The 18,218-nt window shown below is 49.4% G+C and overlaps 1 protein-coding gene across 1 annotated transcript in view; it reads left to right on the plus strand.

Moving 5' to 3' along the window:
• The window catches only part of SHC3 (SHC adaptor protein 3), a 111,493-nt gene that overhangs the window by 59,901 nt on the left and 33,374 nt on the right, over nt 1-18,218 (plus strand). Inside the window, exons 5-7 of the mRNA XM_041745223.1 lie at nt 1,948-2,001; nt 7,348-7,399; nt 11,539-11,665. Coding sequence (XP_041601157.1) covers nt 1,948-2,001; nt 7,348-7,399; nt 11,539-11,665 — 233 coding nt within the window. The remainder of the gene's footprint in view (nt 1-1,947; nt 2,002-7,347; nt 7,400-11,538; nt 11,666-18,218) is intronic.

The raw sequence follows: 18,218 nt of genomic DNA on the forward strand, positions 1-18,218 counted from the left end.
GCCCTCATGCTGCAGGACGGCCGAGGGAGGCAGGTCCCCTTGCCCCGAACCATGTGCCTCTGTCCCTTATCACATGATGTATGGCTGCTCCCATGTTTCTAGGGATCCTCAGACCGTGGCCCTCAGTTCTGTGGGAATATCTCCTAGTCCCCCCTTCTCCCTCATTCCTCTTCTAAAAAAGACTCAGGAAGAGCAGAAGGGGCACAGCCATCCTGGGATTGGGGGGCTGGTCGGCTGTGTCGGGTCCTCACTGTTGCAGAGGATGGGTGTGGGGCTGGGCTCAGGGGCAGGAGGGCGCCTTCCAGGACGCCAGGGGCACATGTCCCAGCCACATCCTGTGGCTCTTCTGTGGTGGAGCGCACGCCCAGCTGTTGCAGATTTGGAGCAGCCCCACTGAGAGAGGAGGAGCCCCCTGAACCCCTCCCTCAGATGGAAACACCTGCTTGCACCTACTTGACCCTGCCTGCTCCCCATTTAGTTCCCATCTTACCTGAGGGGCCACAACCACCGCAGACTGACGGTCACGCATTGTGGTGACCAAATATGATTTCCAGTTGTTTTCCTCTATTTTTATTTTTATTTTTTTTAATTTTATTTTTTTTTAAATTTATTTATGATAGTCACAGAGAGAGAGAGAGAGAGAGGCAGAGATACAGGCAGAGGGAGAAGCAGGCTCCATGCACCGGGAGCCTGACGTGGGATTCGATCCCGGGTCTCCAGGATCACGCCCTGGGCCAAAGGCAGGCGCCAAACTGCTGCGCCACCCAGGGATCCCCCAGTTGTTTTCCTCTAAGTCACAACACCCGCTTCAATTTCCAAACCGTAGTATTAGAGCTGCCTTACAAGCACAAATCCACACCTTTTAGAAGTTGATCCTCCTTCGGGGATTGATGGTGCTCGCTGCCCTCCTGGTGGCCCCCTGCCCCGGGGACTGGAGGCGGGAGGATGTTGGAAGGCTCCACGTGGGGCAGTGGGCAGTCGGATCCAGGGCGACCTCCTTGTGTCTATCCATCTACACGCTCAGGTCTTTCTAGATCCCAAGTGCTTCTTGCAAATGCCAACAACCAAAGCAGGCAGTTTAAACTGTCTCGTTTTCTCCTACGGCTCAATCCTAGTCTTGCTTTGAGCGGGAAGGCCCTGGGATGGTGGGGTGTCGCCTCCCTAACTCCCCACTGCCTGCACCAAGGGCCTGAGGTGCCCCGCAGAGCTGAACCTGGTGGCCTTGGGGTGCGGGCAGGACCACTGTTTCCAGCCCCAGAATTTACTTCACTGTCATTACATTCTCTTCAAAATGGTAAAAATAGCACGGAAACCTTACGTAGCTTTTTAAATTTAGGGCAGCTCCTAATTCACTCAGTGTCTGCTGAATCCCGCTGCAGCCTGCAGTTGATAAGGCTCATGGAAATTTCCCAGTTCAAAATTAACTCAGAAGGTCCTCGCTGGCCTTTGAATTGATAAAATTGATTACGAGAGCGCCCGGGGTGGCCCCCATCTCTGGCGGGCTTTCTGATTAGCACGCACCCTGGATTCACGTGGGGAACACACTTCCTCTGCACTGGCTGTGGGTCTGTCTCTGCTGAAGACCGCGTGTGTCTTTGGGAGCAGACGTGTGTTGTGTGGGGAGACACACTCCTTGTCAGAGCTGCGACGGTGGCCACGGCACTGCCCGCTATAGTGCCGGGGTCTTGGGGTCCCCGTCTGACGAGCGGGTGCCCAGAGCTCCTCCCTCCCTGGTGTGATCAGACCCAGGTGCCATGGTCCTGGCGTGCGGCTGGGGCATCGGGAAGGGACCCCAGAGGGGACCGCTGCCATGACCCACCTCAAGGTCGTGTCCATCGGGCCCACCTTACCCATCCCGGGGCCTGGCCCCTGTGCTGCGCGCCGACAGCTGGTGCTGGGAGCCGCGGGGCGGGTCGTGACGGGGTCTCTCTCGTTCTGGGCCCGCAGATCATCGCGAACCACCACATGCAGTCCATCTCCTTCGCCTCCGGGGGAGACCCGGTAAGTGCCCGCGGCTGGCTCTCCTCGCGCTGCCCGGGGCTTCCCGAGAAGGGCCGGGGGTGGGGGGTGCGGGGCGCCTCTATGCCGCGGGCGGGAGGTACTGGGATCCCAAGCCCCAGCCCACAGGCCCCTCTGGACCGCCCTTCAGGTTCAGTTCCTTAGCCCCAAACTGACAAAAGTCCCTGGAGTGTGGGCTTTGTGAGGTGCTCGTGCGGCGGCTCCCCAGCTTCAGCTCCCTGGCCGGCCACGGGGCCCTGCGCTTTTCCTTCCGGCTGCTGGGCCTCTGATTTCGTCCCTGGGGTCTACTGGAGGGCCGCGGGTTTACTGGATCTGGTTTATTCATAGATATTTGGAATTAGAATCTTTCTCCCCAAATTCAATGCTGTAGTCTTACTGGTTTGCTTTGCCAGCAGAGAAGGAGAGAGAGAGAGACAGAGAGGGAGGGAGAACAGAAGAGAATGTTCTATTTTTGCGTTGCTTCTTTCATTAAGAAGGTGGGGTCACAAGGAAATCTGCTCCCTACGCTTGGTCAGCAGCACCACAGACAGTGTCCATGTCATCAGAAAGCTGCCCTCTCCCTCCTCCCTCACTCCCTCCTCCCCCTCCCTATCTTCCTCCTTCCTCATCTCCCTCCTCCCTTCCCCATTTCCCTCCTCTCTCACCTCCCTCCTCCCCCTCCCTGTCTCCCACCTGCCTCATCTCCATCCTCTCCTTCCTCCCCTTCCCTTCTCCCTTCCCCCTTCTTCCCTCTTTCCCTCCTCCCCTTCTCTCTCCTCCCCTTCCCCTCCTCCTCCTTTCTCCTTTCTCCCATCCCCCTCTCCCTCCTCCCCCTCCCTGCCTCTCTCCTCCCCCTCCCCATCTTCTTCTTCCCCTTCCTGTCTCTCTCCCTCCTTCTTCTCCTCCTTCCTCCTCTCCGTCCTCCTCCTCCCCCAGAGTCAGGCACACACACACACACACACACACACCTACACACTGTAACTGCTGCTTACTGTCCCTGGCCAGTCCTCTGAAGCAACCCAGGCAAGAAATTGTCTTGAGGGAAGAGGAGCCAGTCAGCCCTTCCCAAAGCAAAGGGGATGAAAGTACCACCTCTGGAGACTTATCATACCATGTCTCATTGGCCCCAGGTTTTCACCGATCTAGGGGAGTATTTAAAAATTCTGACAACAAAATGAGTATTTTCTTGGAGCTAAATTTACTCAAAAAGCAAAATTGTCCTGACAAGATGCCCCTTTGCTGCTAAATAGTCTCCTATAATGAGAGCATGGAGGTTTAGAAGTGGTGTTTTATTACGTAGGAGTTGACGGGTCCAGGGCAGCCCAGGTGATCAGTGCCTGAGACCTTGTCTGGGTCTGGCTGGGGAGGGAGTATTTCCCATGCCCTGTGTTTATCCCACCTCTGCCCACATACACCTTTCCTCCCCTGCTCCCCCACCTGGGGAACGGCTGCTGGCTCATGCAGAGCCAGATGGAGGGGGCAGTTCCCACTGCTGGCTCTCATCTCCACATTTCCAAAGGACAGTACAGTCATGGCCAGGCTTCTCGGCTGCAGACACCCTGAGCCTGCCACCCCCACCCCAGCGGCTGCAGCTCCCGGGGAGATGTCATACAGGCAAGACCCTTGGGCCCAGGGCACTGGCAGGAGAGGAATTTGGCTGCCTTGCATGCGGTTCTTTGCCCTCAAACCCCCGCCTGATTGACAGAGGATGACGGAGCACCATCTGTGCACCCCTCAGGACCCACCTGACTCACACTGTCTCTCGTAGTTAGGGGCTCATCCTCAAATCTCCACCATGGTTTTTCCTCTTTCCCTTCCTCTCTGCTCCCTTTACTTTCTCTCCAACCCCTTCATTTTTTAGGTTTTATTGTAAAGTGAAAGAGCTCATTGAGACACACATTTAGAAAGTGGGAGTCTGCCACACTCAAAGCCATCTGTGGTGCGTTTCTGAGGATGTGGAGGGACAGGTGTGCCCGTTCTCCACCAGCACCGCACCTGCACACGTATATGTCCTCACGCCATCCCCTGTGTTTGCATCGGCCCTAATCGACTTTCGGGGCCCTAATGACTGGCTCAATATGATGCTTGGCACCATAGTTTCTGAAATATGGGAGGTGACCCAGCTTGAAAAATAACCCCAGTCAAAAAGTAACCCCAGTCAAATTCAAACATTTACTACTGATAAACACAGGAATAGAACACACCTGTAGCAACAGATTCTTCCAAGAACTTGTCTCAAACCTCAGCTAATGCTGATAGGATGAGTGGGTATACAGCAAAGAAAAACTCTGGAAACCAAATATGTTGACTTGTGTTAAAATTATTTTATTCTCCAGGATGCACACAGGTCTGTGAGCTGCTTTCAAATGTCCTCAACAACTTGTCATAAAAAAAAAAAAAAGGAAGCATTCAGTGACCCTTAAAGAAAGTCATGACTTTTTAATATTTTCTTCTGAGCTTTTTTCTGACACAGAAAATGTCAGGATACCAGGGTGGGCAGGGAACTCTGTTACTTTCCATTTTAATCAGTCCAAATGCATATTCGCATTTGCATAAGTTCCCATTCCATACTGATTTGTGACCAGGATAATTAGTAGATGTTTAAATAACACTAACAATTCCAGGCTGTATGCCTTATTCTGCCACTAAGTGTGTATCCACTTACTGTTTTGTGCCTTGGTTTACTCAGTAAGAAAATGGCATTTTGAAATATCAAAGAAGATAGACTGGAAAACACTGTTAATCCAGCCACTCCCCCCAAGAGGTGCACTGTTATTTTAATCTACTGTCATTAACAGTGTTCCAAGTTCTCCCAGGGAAGTGCCAGAGTGCTGGCCAGGCTCAGAAGCTCTAGGGCAGTGGGAACAGCGATGGAACAGTCACAGGACAGGCACCAGCAGCCCCGTGTCTGGAGCTCGGAGTGTTCCATGTGTGGCTGTGTGATGTCTAGAACAGTGTTTTGAATAGCAATACACTCCCCCAGTGAGCCAGAAAACGATCAGTATTGACATGAGAAGAGCTCTGCCTTGGCTCAGCCATTAAGCATCCAAGGGACAGGACACGTGGGACACAAGTCACATCCCTTGCCTGGCCTTCCTTCCCCAGAGCAGCATTTCTCAGACTGCAATAAGAAAGTAAAAAAGAAGAACTGCCTTGCCTATGAGCTGATGCAAAATGATTTTGTTACCCAAATAGGCACAAAAATCAGTCAAGTATAGACTCCTTAGGTTTATGCTTCTTGTTGAACACTAAACCCCAGTCAAATTCAAACATTTACTACTGATAAACACAGTAAAGCCAGTAACATTCAAAGTAACGTTAATTTCCTGTGATGGATGGTTTTGCCGATGCTGGATTTCCACTCTCGGCATGACTCTAGAAGCAGCCACCACAGTGCAGGATCCTTCAAGGTCAGCATCTCTCCACTACCCCGGGTGCCTGGATGACTCAGTACTTCCACTAATTTATTCTATTCAAGCCAGCACTTCAGTGATACATCATTATGTACAAATGTGACATTAATTGCTTGAGTTGGGGCAAAAGCATCTAGTCTGAGTGTTCTTTTTTTCTCTAATTCTTTAAAAACCTGGCACCCTTAAAATTGGAGACCCAATAGACAACCTTGACGCTGACATCACATGCAGAACTGACACCACAGTGGTTGTTCAGATGGTTCTGGATATTCTTGCATTAATTTTTAAGATTATCATGGCAAAGAAAACAGATTTAAAAAAAATTCTGGTGACATCTCAAACATATCTGCCCGGCCCCAGGGTTCGTGGATCACAAACTGAGAGACATGAGTGCTATCATAGGACGCTTCCAACGCTGTCATCTCCTGAATCCATGGAGAGCATTTGTGACTACAAGCGGCAGTTGGCTTCAGATCCTGACCAGATCTTCCTTGATGGAAATGACCGGTGGCTGGGTTGATGGCCTGTGCTCTACACCCTTCCCAGCTCAGTCTGAAAAGACTAGTGGACAGTGGCCTGAATAGGAGGATGGAATAGCATAGGCGGGTACATGCAGGAGGGGCCCCGGGTAGCAGCCCATCATGTCAGAAGCCTCTGGAGAGCCCTGGTTGTGGGCTCTGGGAATTGGCATATGGACAAGTACCCTGCAACTGGCACCACCAGCCGTAGGTGCTCATAACCAGTGCACACCCCCACGCTTGTTGTCCTCCCCACTCCTGTTGGGGGGTTTTCCTGGAGCACTGCAGAGAGAGAGAGAGAGAGAGAGAGAGAAGTGGGGGGAGGTGTCTTGGGCATGGAGAGAAGTAGTAGAGGAACACATGACACAGCATCTTTCAGATGCTGAACACACCAGGAGCTCGTCAATAACCCTCGAGCCTTCCAAGCAGTGACATTTGGGAAGTAGCTGCAAGAATGGGGTGAGCCTTCACCAGTTGCCTCCCTGCCTCCCTGAGATTTCTTTGAATATTGAAAATGTCAACTTTGCGGGGAGGTCTTCCCTGCTTTCAAGAATGAAGATAATTATTGGTTCCTCTGCTGATTTAGAAACTAAAATCCATGTGGCGGCCCCACCCACTTCTGAGGGGCAGAGTTTCCTCCATGCACTGATTAGATGAGTAGGCGGCCAAGTGGACTAGTGTGTCACCTGTAACTGCCAGACTACTACATGGAGCCCACATGTTTAAAACGTCTTAAAAGGATTAAAATGACTGCTTACGTCTGAGAAGAAAAGAACTGTGATGTCTCATCCACCCAGGAAGGCATTTGCAACCAACCTTTGAACATTCACTTCTGGTTTCCTCATGGCCTCTGCACCAGCAGCACCGCATCACTGGGAAGCTTGTCAGAAATGCTCATTTGGGGGCCTCACGTTGGACCCACAGAATCAGAAACCCGGAGGTGGGGCCCTGCCATCTGTTTCCACAGGCCCCGCGAGGGATGCCGGCACCAGCTCAGGTGGAGGGCCGCTGTTAGGCAGAGCGGAGGGCAGTGGTTGCAGCCTCCACTCTCAGGACCATCTTCCTCATATGCAGTCTACTTAGGTCAGATTGTCTGGGAGTTGGGCTTCCGACCTCCGTGTTGTTAGCGCCCCTCAGGGGGGTCCAACATGCAGAGAATGGGGTGCACCTCACATCCCTGCTGCCCGGGCTGCAGGCACAGACAGCAGTGTCAGCGCCAGTGTAAGCTGGCTGCGGAGGCAGAACCCCAGGCCTGGCTGAGTCTGAATCTTCCATTTGGGTGACTACTGCCCATGGTGGTTGGAGGAAGGCCGCCTGTCTCGGAGCGTTTGACTCCTGAGCTGGTGTGTGTGCTGTGCGTCTGGCTGTGCCGACTCACCTGTCATTAGTGACGTGGATGTCTCATTTCTCTTTGACAGGACACAACAGACTATGTGGCATATGTAGCGAAGGACCCTGTTAATCGCAGAGGTAAGCAATGCTTGACTTACACTCTCTCACTCGCAGGCAGACAGGCTTAATGCTGGACACCAGATGTTGCTCATCATCTCGGCCCCCTTCGCTGACTGGAGCACGTGTCCTGTCGTGTTGTTAATGGTAATTGAGGTTTGCAGGCAGTCAAGTGTGGCAGCAGACTCCGCCGGGTTAGGAGACGCTGGACGACTGTGAGCTTCAAACACACACCTGTGCGCAGCTGGCCGTAGCTTGGCACACCTGGTCCACAGTCACAGCGCCCACTCGGGCCCTGAGGGTGGCCTGGGTCCCACCTGGAACCCTGCACATAGCCCACCTGTCCCCCTGCCCAGCTCCAGCTTCACTGCCAACTCCACTGCCCGGCACAGCCCTGCAGCTCAGCTCACCTGCCAACCCCCTCATGCCCTACAATGCTGCCAGGGCCTCAGACGCAGGCTGGATGGGGCCTCTGAGGCCTTCAAGGACTTTCCATCCCCGTGGACCCTTTCCTACTCGATCCTACCTCCATGCCCCCCCACCCCATTCTGTAAGTGCCAATGGCCTGGGTGCGCACACTGACCACAGGTGCGCAACCCACAGTCCCAACTTAGAACTCGTGGACGGAGTTGCCATCGCCTTGGGGGGTGTATAGCAATTGAGAGCTGCACTTATGCCTCCTCCCACCCTCCATCCCAGGTACCAACTGTTAACATCTTCTAGTTTGCTTTACAGAACTTTTTATCTACATACATATACATATGTTCTCTTTTGTTAAAATTCCAATGCAAATGAGATCTTAGCATTCTGTTTTGGCCCCCTCCCCTTTACCATCTCTTGGATGTGTTTCCAAGACAGGCGGCAGGGAACAGGTTACTGTCGGTGATGTGGTGTGGTGAGGTGAGCTTCATCCGCCAGGTGAACTGAGCCCCGGGGGTCGGTCTGTGCACAGATGTCCCTGCCTTGCTGTGCGGCCCCTCTCGGGGGGCATTTGCAGAGAGGTTAGATGGTTCAGAGGTCAGTGAACCTTGCAGATCACCACCCTGTCTTGCTATAAAAATTTGCATTCCCGTGTTAGTGCGTGAGGATGATTTTCCACCCAGCATCCTCCTGCCCCAAGTTGGTACTCGGGGCTGTGGTGGGGCTGCCTGCCTTCCACGCCATCAGAGAAGACAAGAGCTTTCTGTGTCAGCCTTATTTGCCCCCAGGTGCACGGGTATCTGGGGGGCGAGGGGTCCCCTTAGGTGAGGTGAATGTCCTGGATTATCCTGGCCACATCCTTACTCCTGAACCAGAGGTCGGGCGATCGGGAAGCTTTGAGCCTAGACGGGAGGGGGGCACGGATGGTCCTGATGAGCCAAGGACCATCCCCAACAGCCCTTGCTGACATCCGGAGCCCAGCATCTCCCCACCTTGCAGCAACTTTCCTGTAGAAGCTGCAGAGAAAGCAGCTTGGCCTGGGTGAGAGCGGCAGATGAGAGGCTCCCCACTAGCCTGTTCTCCCCGTGGGAGGCGTAGGTTTGCTAGGGCTCCTGCGTACAAGGCCGCAGGCTGTGAGCCCCTCCTGTAGAGGGCACCCTTCCTGCCTCTTCAGCTCCTGGTATCCCGGTTTGTGGCCACTTGGCTCCAGGGTCTGTCTTCACAGGGCCTTCTGCCTCGAGCGGGTGCCTGTCTGCACTGGGGCACCTGTGATACTGGGTTAGGGCCCCCCACCTCCCAGCCTGACCTCATCTCCCTGGTGGTTAAGTCCCTGCCAATCTGATGGGTGTGAAGTTACTTTCTAAGAGTTTAGCCAGTCCGCCTCTGGGGCCAGGAAGCGGCACCTGCCTGGTCTGTACAGGGGAGCTGGAGCCCGGAGCTCTTGCCAGTCTCTGATGTAAAAGTCCGAGCAATGCGGGGCTTGCAGACGCCCCAGAGGACAGGCTGCCATTGGCTGGAAACTGTTGAGGTTGGGGGCCTGCGCCTCTCTGGTGAGAGTTCACCAGTGTCGCTGCTTATTCCAAGGAGCCCACGAGGTGCCGGAGTGTGGAGATGTGGCTGCGGCATCTGCAGGCTCTGCTGCCCTCCCCTATCTGCCCATCAGCCCACCGGGCAGCGTGCACCCGCAGCCCTGCCCCTTCCAGGTGTGCCAGGAACTGCCTTAGAGGGCTGGTTCCAGGTGTCTGGGTCCCTGCTGTTTGGACTAGCGGGGCCCCACAGATGGGTCGGGAGGCACCCTCTGTCCTTCCCTCACCACGGCTGCTTTTCAGAACAAAGGGAAGCTCCTCGGTTTTGACCCTTCCCCACTCTACTCTTCTCCAAAGTGCCACCGGGCAGCATCCTTGGCTGGGGCCAACCAGGGAGTGCAGGGGGCGCGTGTGGCTGGAAGCGGTCAGGTGGGAACCACCGTGTCTGCCTCCCTCTTCTTAGACTCCTGCCTCCTTACCGGCTGGAGAGACACGTCCCCTCCTACTGCTCCCTGCGCAGCCCCACACCTCCAGCAGCTGTGTAATATGGGCTTGCTCTGTGCCTACAGGGTTGATGTTTAATAAAAACCAATCCCGGGATCCCTGGGTGGCTCAGCGGTTAAGTGCCTGCCTTCGGCCCAGGGCGTGATCCTGGAATCCCGGGATCGAGTCCCACATCGGGCTCCCTCCATGGAGCCTGCTTCTCTCTCTGCCTGTGTCTCTGCCTCTCTCTCTGTCTGTCTCATGAATAAATAAATAAAAAATCTTTAAAAAAATAAAATAAAAACCAATCCCAACAATAAAATTATAGAAATAATCAATAATAAAAATGCAGCTGGGCATTGGTCTTCTTGGGACACACCTCTCGGCCATCCTTAGTGTTCCCAAGGGTGTGCACTGCGATCGGGAGCTGAAATACAGCCACGTGGCTCTTCCCAGGACATGCTTTTCCCTGTGTCCTCCGTGCGCTCTCCTCCAGCCTGGGGGGGTGGGGACAGGAAGCTGAGGACCCCCGGGTCTGGCAGCAGCCGTCCAGGTGAGCTGCATGGCCTGGCTGGCGTTGTGCAGCCAGAGGATGGTTTGGTGGTGTCATGGGGTGGGGACAGCTCCCCTTGTGGAAGTGCCTCCTCCTGCCGCCTGCCCACCCCCGCCGCACCCCTAGGGCCCCCCCCCCGAAATACAGTGACATCCTAGCCATTGTTGGGAGCCACATGGAGGGTGACACCTGCACTGGCCCCCTCTTGGGGGACAATACCTTTACCCCGTTACGACAAGACCATGCCATGCAGGTCACACAGGGTGGGCTGGGACTCCAGTGGCCCCCTGAGGACGAGTGTCTGGGAGGAGACATCCTACTCTCTCCTGGAGTGGGGACCCGCTCTCTGCCTCTGCTCCTTCTTTTTTCTGGCGGTTCACACCAATTCTGCCTCAGCCATGCTGCCGGCCAGGGTGCCCTCCAGGGCCGGCGGGGGCCTGTCACAGAGTGGCTAAGAGTTGCTCCAGGCCCCCGAGGGGCCCTCATTGGGCCACTGACCCCCCCCCCCCCAGCTTTGATCTGCTCTTTAACACAAGCTGCTTTTCTGAGAACCTGCGCGAGTAGCCTATGTCACATAGGAGCAGGTGCAGGTGGCATGTGGTGGGAGCCCCCGGTGAATTAATAACCCCTTTAAATTCATCTTTGGTGTCTTTGAGTTGCGACACTCAGTGAAGACACTTGACTCCCACTGGGAAGTAAGCAAACAACCCCCTCTGCATCCACGGGGTAGCTTAGGCCTCACTCCACCCGAGCTGGGTTAGTTGGGTTCTCCAGGCCCCCGGGGCGTTGGGGGTGCTCATTTCTTGCTATGATCCGGTTCAGATGTCGCCAATGTTCCCATCAACGTTTCCTTCCAAACCCTGCTTCTCTCTGCTGGGCTCTGAGCTGGTATTTTATAGACTGTTAAGAAATTGTTAAGAGCAATCAATTTTAAATTAAAAATGTTAAAATGCATTTACAAATACAACTGTTAGTTTTAGACAGCCGTTGAGAGGTGCATCCCCATGGCAACACTTTGCATCTGTGGCACTGCTGGGACAGCCAGTGAGGGACACGCACCCCTCCACCCCCTGCCCCCTGCTCCTCCCCACTGTGACCTCACCGTGTGGAAGGGCTCCCACGGAGGAGCCTGCTGGCCCCCCGGTCTCTAATGGGGCCTGTGCTGCTTGTGCTCACAGCTTGCCACATTCTGGAGTGCTGCGACGGGCTGGCTCAGGACGTCATCGGCTCCATCGGACAGGCCTTCGAACTCCGGTTTAAGCAGTATTTGCAGTGTCCTTCCAAGGTCCCCGCGTTCCACGACCGGTGAGTTGCACTGTGACACCATTTGCATGGCCTTTCTGTGTTTTACAGCCTTTCCTCTCAAAATCGCTCGAGAGGAGAAAACCACGACATGGCCTCCATGGGGTGTGGGTCTGGACAGACATGGTCATCACAGGGCTCCCGGCTTGGAGGCACCTGGTGAGGCTGGGCTGAGGCCCAAGAGACCCACAGATGGAGGCCGACATATGGGCGATGCTCTGAATGTTTAGGAAAACATTTTCCAGAAACTATAGGGACGGTAGCCAAGGTTACACAAATGTGTTGTAAAATGTTTGGTGCTGTTTCTCTGCAACCAGGTGAAGCTCCCATGTGTCTCCTCCTTGGGTCTGCATGGGGCAGGTGCAGCATGTCCCTTGTCTTTGCCATCATGGGTAGCACAGTCATGACTTGGGGCCTCTCCATGATATCCTGAGGTGCGTGGCCTAGGGACTCAGGGCCTCCTGTGGCCTGGGTACGCATGCCCCACAAGACGTGTTTTCATACTCTTTATACACACCCATTTATCCATAAACTGCATATACTGTATATAACTATATGAATCATATGTAACATTGTATACACTGTAATAATAAGTTCTAAAGTTTGTTCACTTATTCTCCTGCCACTTTTAAGTTTTATATAGAATGGGACATAGTCATTAAAAAGAGTAATTGGTATAGGTGTATTACCAGAATAAGTCTCAAAAATCTTAATTGGAGTGAAGCAGGATAGGAAACATTTATGGAAGTTTTAAAACCAAATAAACGTTGTGTTTATGGATAAATGTGTGTGTATATGAAGACTATAAAAATGTAAGAATATTGCATCCCTACTGTACAGGACCTGAGGACTGGGTGGTGATGGGTGAGATTTAACTGTATTTGTCAGGTGTGTCTCCTCCCTGGCATCTCATAATGAAAATATTCCAATGGAGCACCTTGGTGGCTCAGCAGTTGAGCATCAGCCTCTGGCTCAGGGCATGATTCTGGGTCCTGGGATCAAGTCCCACATTGGGCTCCCCGCAGGACACCTGCTTCTCCCTTTGCCTGTGTCTCTGCCTCTGTGTGTGTGTGTCTCTCATGAATAAATAAATTCTTTAAAAAAGAGAAAGAAAATATTCCATTGTACAGAAAGAATTTTCCAGTGAACACCTGTATATACACCTTCTAGATTCCACCATTAACATTTTACTGTTAACTTGACATATCTATCCATCCAATGTAAGTCTGACAAATTTTGTTTCTAAAAAAAGAAAAAAAGACACAAGCAGAGGAAAATGTTCACACTTGTTTAATCTCCGTGGTGGAGGCATATCTTTTATATTAATTACTATACTTTTCTGTACTTTTGAAATGTTACATAATAGTCAAATAAATATATTTAAAAATATGTACAAAAATGAGTGGGGGAGTTACGCAAACTGCCATACTTCCCTGGGAATGTACTTAAGGTAGGAATTTTCTATATAATTTTTTCTATCATTAAGTTTGAAAAAGTTTTGGGGAAAGAAAATGAAGTAGACAGGATCTTATCTGTCAAGAAAGACTTCAACTCCAAATGCAAGTATGGGCATAAAATTTCTATTTTTTAAAAAATATTTTCTTTATTTGAGACCAGAGAGAGAGAGAGCACGAGCAGAGAGAGGGGCAGAGGGAGAAGCAGACTCCCCACTGAGCAGGGAGCCCTATGCAGGACTCTATCCCAAGACCCTGAGATCATGACCTGAGATGAAGGCGGGTGCTTCACCGACTGAGCCCCCCAGGTGCCCAATGGACATAACATTTCTAAAGCAGAGCAGGAATGAGGGGACTCGCCTGATGTCCCTGTCGTCTTGTGTGAGAAGCTACTTGTCACATCCACTGAGCAGGTCTGAGAGCATGGGAGCAGGTGGGGACACTATGTTCTAACTGGGGACAGCCAGGCCCATGAGAGGATCCTCCAAGCCTCCCTGCCCTGTTCCAGGACCCTGACTCTGGGGGTGCTGGCTGGTTTTCCTCCTGAAATGCCGAGATCCAGACACCAGCAACACAGGAGCTTCTATTTGTGGGGAGTTCTCCTTGGGTTTTCTACACACTCCCTCAGGCCATGTCTCTCCACCTTGGTAACTAATAGCCAGAGGTATGAGAATTTGGTGCATCCAGCTCCTTAGTCCCCATGGCTTGGAGTGGAGATGTGGACAGCTGGGCGTGGAGGGAGTGTGGAGGTGTTAGGACCCCGCAGACGGCAGTGCCATGTCTGCAGCCCACGATTCCTCTTTCCTTCTCTTGTCCCTGGTGAGGGGGCAGCTTTTCTTGTGAATTATTTCTTGTTCATTGTATTCATTGTTGGGGGAGAGACTCTGATTTGGATTCATCACCCATTTCCAACTGGAAATAAAAAATAGTACTCTTGGATGAATGGGGATTCTTTTTTGGTGTGGTCTGCTTTTCCTTGGAAGATTTTTTTTCTGTGAATTTTTCTTATGGAAATTTAAGGTCATTTTCAACGCAAAACCAGGGAAGACAATGACAATTCAAAAGTAGCTAATGCTCAATATTCTATTTTTTTAAATTAATATGTAATTCATTTAAGATCAAATTTATTCTTGTAAAGCATATAATTCAGTGATACTTAGTATGTTCAGAGATTATACAAGGGTCGCCACTGCCTCGGTCCAGCACATGTTCATCACTTCATTCCCATCACTAGTTACCACTCATTTTCTCCCCCTTCTCCCTAGGCAACCATTCATCTACTTTATGTCTTCGTGGATTTGCCAGTTTGGGGCATTTTGTATAAATGGAATCCTAGTCTGTGAGTGGTTTCTTTCACTAAGGAGAATGTTTTCCAGATTTATCCAAGTCGTCACATATACTAGTGCAGCATCCTTTTTAGGGCTCACTAACATTCCGTCATACAGCGATACCACCTTTTGTATATCCATTCATCATTTTATTAACATTGTGGTGTCCCCACCCTTTAGCTTGGATGCATAATGCTGCTTTGAAGATGTGTACAGTCCTTGTGTGGACACAGGCTTCAGCACTCTTGGGTAAATACTCGGGTGTGCAATTGCTGGACCATGTGGTAACCTTTATGCTAACCTTTTTGAGAAACTGCCAAAGTGGTTGTAGCATTTTATATTTCTACCAGTGATGTGTGAGGGTTCCAATTTCTCTGCATCCTCGCCGACGTGTATTATTGCCCATCATTGATTACAGCTACCTTACCCCACACTGAGTGTGATTTTCACTAGCATTCCCCCGATGACTAATGATTAAGCATATTTTCATGTGCTTATTGTCTATTTCTATATCTTCTTTGGAGAAATGCCTGCCCAAATTTTTAGCCCATTTATTGATGTAGGAGTTCTTAAATTCTGGATACTAGTCTCTTTCCAGATACATGATTAACAAATATTTTCTCTCGTTACGTGTGTTGTCTTTTGCCTTCTTGATAGTGTCCTTTAAAGTACAATGGTTTTTAATTTTTATGAAGTCCAGTTTGCTTATTATTTTTTTGGTTACTTTTGCTTTTGGTGTCATGGGTAAGAAACCATTGCATAGTCCACAATAGCCAAAATATGAAAAGAACCTAGATATACATTGACAGATGACAGATAAAGAAGATACACACACACTGGAATATTACTCAGCCATCAAAAGAATGAAATCTTTAAAAAAAGAATGAAATCTTGACATTTGCAATGACATGGGTGGAACTTATTATTCCATCAATGTTAAGCGAAATAGAGAAAAAACAAATATCATATGATCTCACTCATATGGAGAATTTAAGAAATAAAACAGAGGAACATAGGGGAAGGGAGGGAAAAATAAAATAAGATAAAATCAGAGAGGAAGACAAACCATTAAGAGACTTTCATCAGAGGAAACAAACTGAGGGTCGCTGAGGGGGGTAGTTGGGGAAATGGGGTAACTGGGTGATGGGCATGAAGGAGGGCATGTGGTGTGATGAGCACTGGGTATTATATGCAACTGATGAATCACTAAATTCTACCCCTGAAACTAATAATACACTATATATATTAACATATATGTTAATTAATTGCATTTAAATAAGAAGTTTATTTATTTTTTATTTTTTTATATAAATTAATTTTTATTGGTGTTCAATTTACCAATATACAGAAAAACACCCAGTGCTCATCCCGTCAAGTGTCCGCCTCAGTGCCCGTCACCCATTCCCCCCCACCCCCCGCCCTCCTCCCCTTCCACCACCCCTAGTTCGTTTCCCAGAGTTAGGAGTCTTTATGTTCTGTCTCCCTGATATTTCCCACACATTTCTTTTCCCTTCCTTTATATTCCCTTTGACTATTATTTATATTCCCCAAATGAGTGAGACCATATAATGTTTGTCCTTCTCCGATTGACTTACTTCACTCAGCATAATACCCTCCAGTTCCATCCACATCGAAGCAAATGGTGGGTATTTGTCGTTTCTAATGGCTGAGTAATATTCCATTGTATACGTAAACCACATCTTCTTTATCCATTCATCCATCTTTTTACCACAAAGATTCAGATGCAATGAAACGCCGAGACACCTGCACCCCGATGTTTCTAGCAGCAATGTCCACAATAGCCAAACTGTGGAAGGAGCCTCGGTGTCCATCAAAAAATAAGAAGTTTAAATTTAGGGGCTCCTGAGCATCTGCCTTTTACTCAGGGTGTGATCCTGGGGTCCTGGGATTGAGGTCCGCATCGGGCTTCCTGCAGAGAGTCTGCTTCTCCCTCTGCCTGTGTCTCTGCCTCTCTCTCATGAATAAATAAACTCTTAAAAAAAAGAAATTTAAATTTAAAAAATGGAGTTAATTGGGAAAAAAATGAGAAACCATTGCCTCATGCCAGGTCACAAAGATTTCTACCTATGTTTTCTTTTTTTTTTTAAGATTTTATTTATTTATTCATGAGAGACAGAGAGAGAGAGAGAGAAAGAGAGAGAGAGGCAGAGACAGAAGCAGAGGGGGAAGCAGACTCCATGCAGGGAGCCTAACGTGGGACTCGATGCCCAAATCTGGGCAGAAGGCGGCGCTAAACCCCTGAGCCACCTGGGCTTCCCCCTATGTTTTCTTCTAAGTTTTACCTCAGTGCTTTTTATTTCTTCTTATTCTATAATTTCCCTGGCTAGAATCTCGATCCAGTACCAGGGTGACTAGAAATAGAAAGAGGAGACATTCTTATGTTTGTGACCTTAGGGAGAAAGTACCACACCCAGTTTGTCACCTTAACCTTGTGGTTAGCTGTAGACTTTTCACAGATGCCCTTTATTGTGAAAATGTCCTTCTAATCAAGGTTTGTTGAGTGTCTTTGTCAAGCAAAGATGTTGGATTTTGTCAAATATTTTTTTCTGTGTCTATTGAGGTATTTGGTATTTGTTTTTACTCTGTTGATATGATACATTTCATCAGTTGACTTTAAATGTTGAACCAACCTTGCATCGCTGGGATAAATCCCACTTAGTCATGGTGTATAGTTCGTTTTATATGTCACTGGATTTGGTTTGTGAGTATTTTGTTCAGGATTTTTTCTTTCATTCATTTTCATCAGAGTTATTGGTCTGCTGCTTTCTTTTCTTGTAATATGTTTGTTTGGTTTTGGTATCAGGATAATACTGGCCTCATAGGTTGAGTTTGGAAATATTCCTCCCTTTTGTATTTTTCAGAAGAGTTGTAAAGAATTGCTATTATTTCTCCTTTAGATGTTTGATAGAATTTACCAGGAAGCCATGATTCTGAGCTTTTCTTGCAGTGTAGGTTGTTTTAATTGTTACTAATTCAGTTTCTTTCCAGGTCTATTAAGATTTTCTATTTCTTCTTGAGTAAGTTTTGGTAGTCTGAGTCTTGGTAGGCATTTTTTCATTTCATCTAGATTGTCTAGCTGGTGTACAGTTACTTGTATTTTCTCGCATCTTGTCTTTTATGCTTACCTGTGTAGCTAACTTTGCCAGAATTCTTCATTTCTTTGTGTAGATATGTGTTTCTCTTTAGCGCTTGATTTCAGCCTGAAGTACCCCCTTTAGTATCTCTTATAGTGAAGATCTGCTACGATGAATTTTCTTTGTTCATCTGGGAATGTCTTAATATTTGCTTCATTTTGGAAAGGTAGTTTTACTGGATATAGAGTTCTTGGTACACAGTACTTCTTTCTGTACATGGACTATGCCATCCCATGGTCTTCTGGCCTGTTATTTCTGATGAGAAATTAGCTTTAAATACTAGTGAAGATCCCTTGCACATGATGAGTGGCTTCTCTCTTGCTGCCTTCAAGAGTCTGTCTTTCTTTTTGGGTTTAAACAGTCTGATTATGACATGTTGAGGTGTGAAGCTTTTTTCATTTACCCTATTTGGAGTGGTTTTTCTTTTTTTAGCTTCTTGGATGTGTAAATCAATGATCTTCATCAAATTTGACAAGTTTCTGGCCATGATGTCTTCTTGTGTTCTTTCTGCCCCTTTCCTTCCCTTTCTTCCTCTGGGACTCCCTCATGTATATGTTGGTTTGGTTAATGGGGTCCCATAAGTCTCTGAGGCTCTGTTCATTTTCCTTAGTTCTTTATT

The sequence above is a fragment of the Vulpes lagopus genome, chromosome 2 (assembly GCF_018345385.1).
Source record: "Vulpes lagopus strain Blue_001 chromosome 2, ASM1834538v1, whole genome shotgun sequence".
Classification (NCBI taxonomy): domain Eukaryota; kingdom Metazoa; phylum Chordata; class Mammalia; order Carnivora; family Canidae; genus Vulpes; species Vulpes lagopus.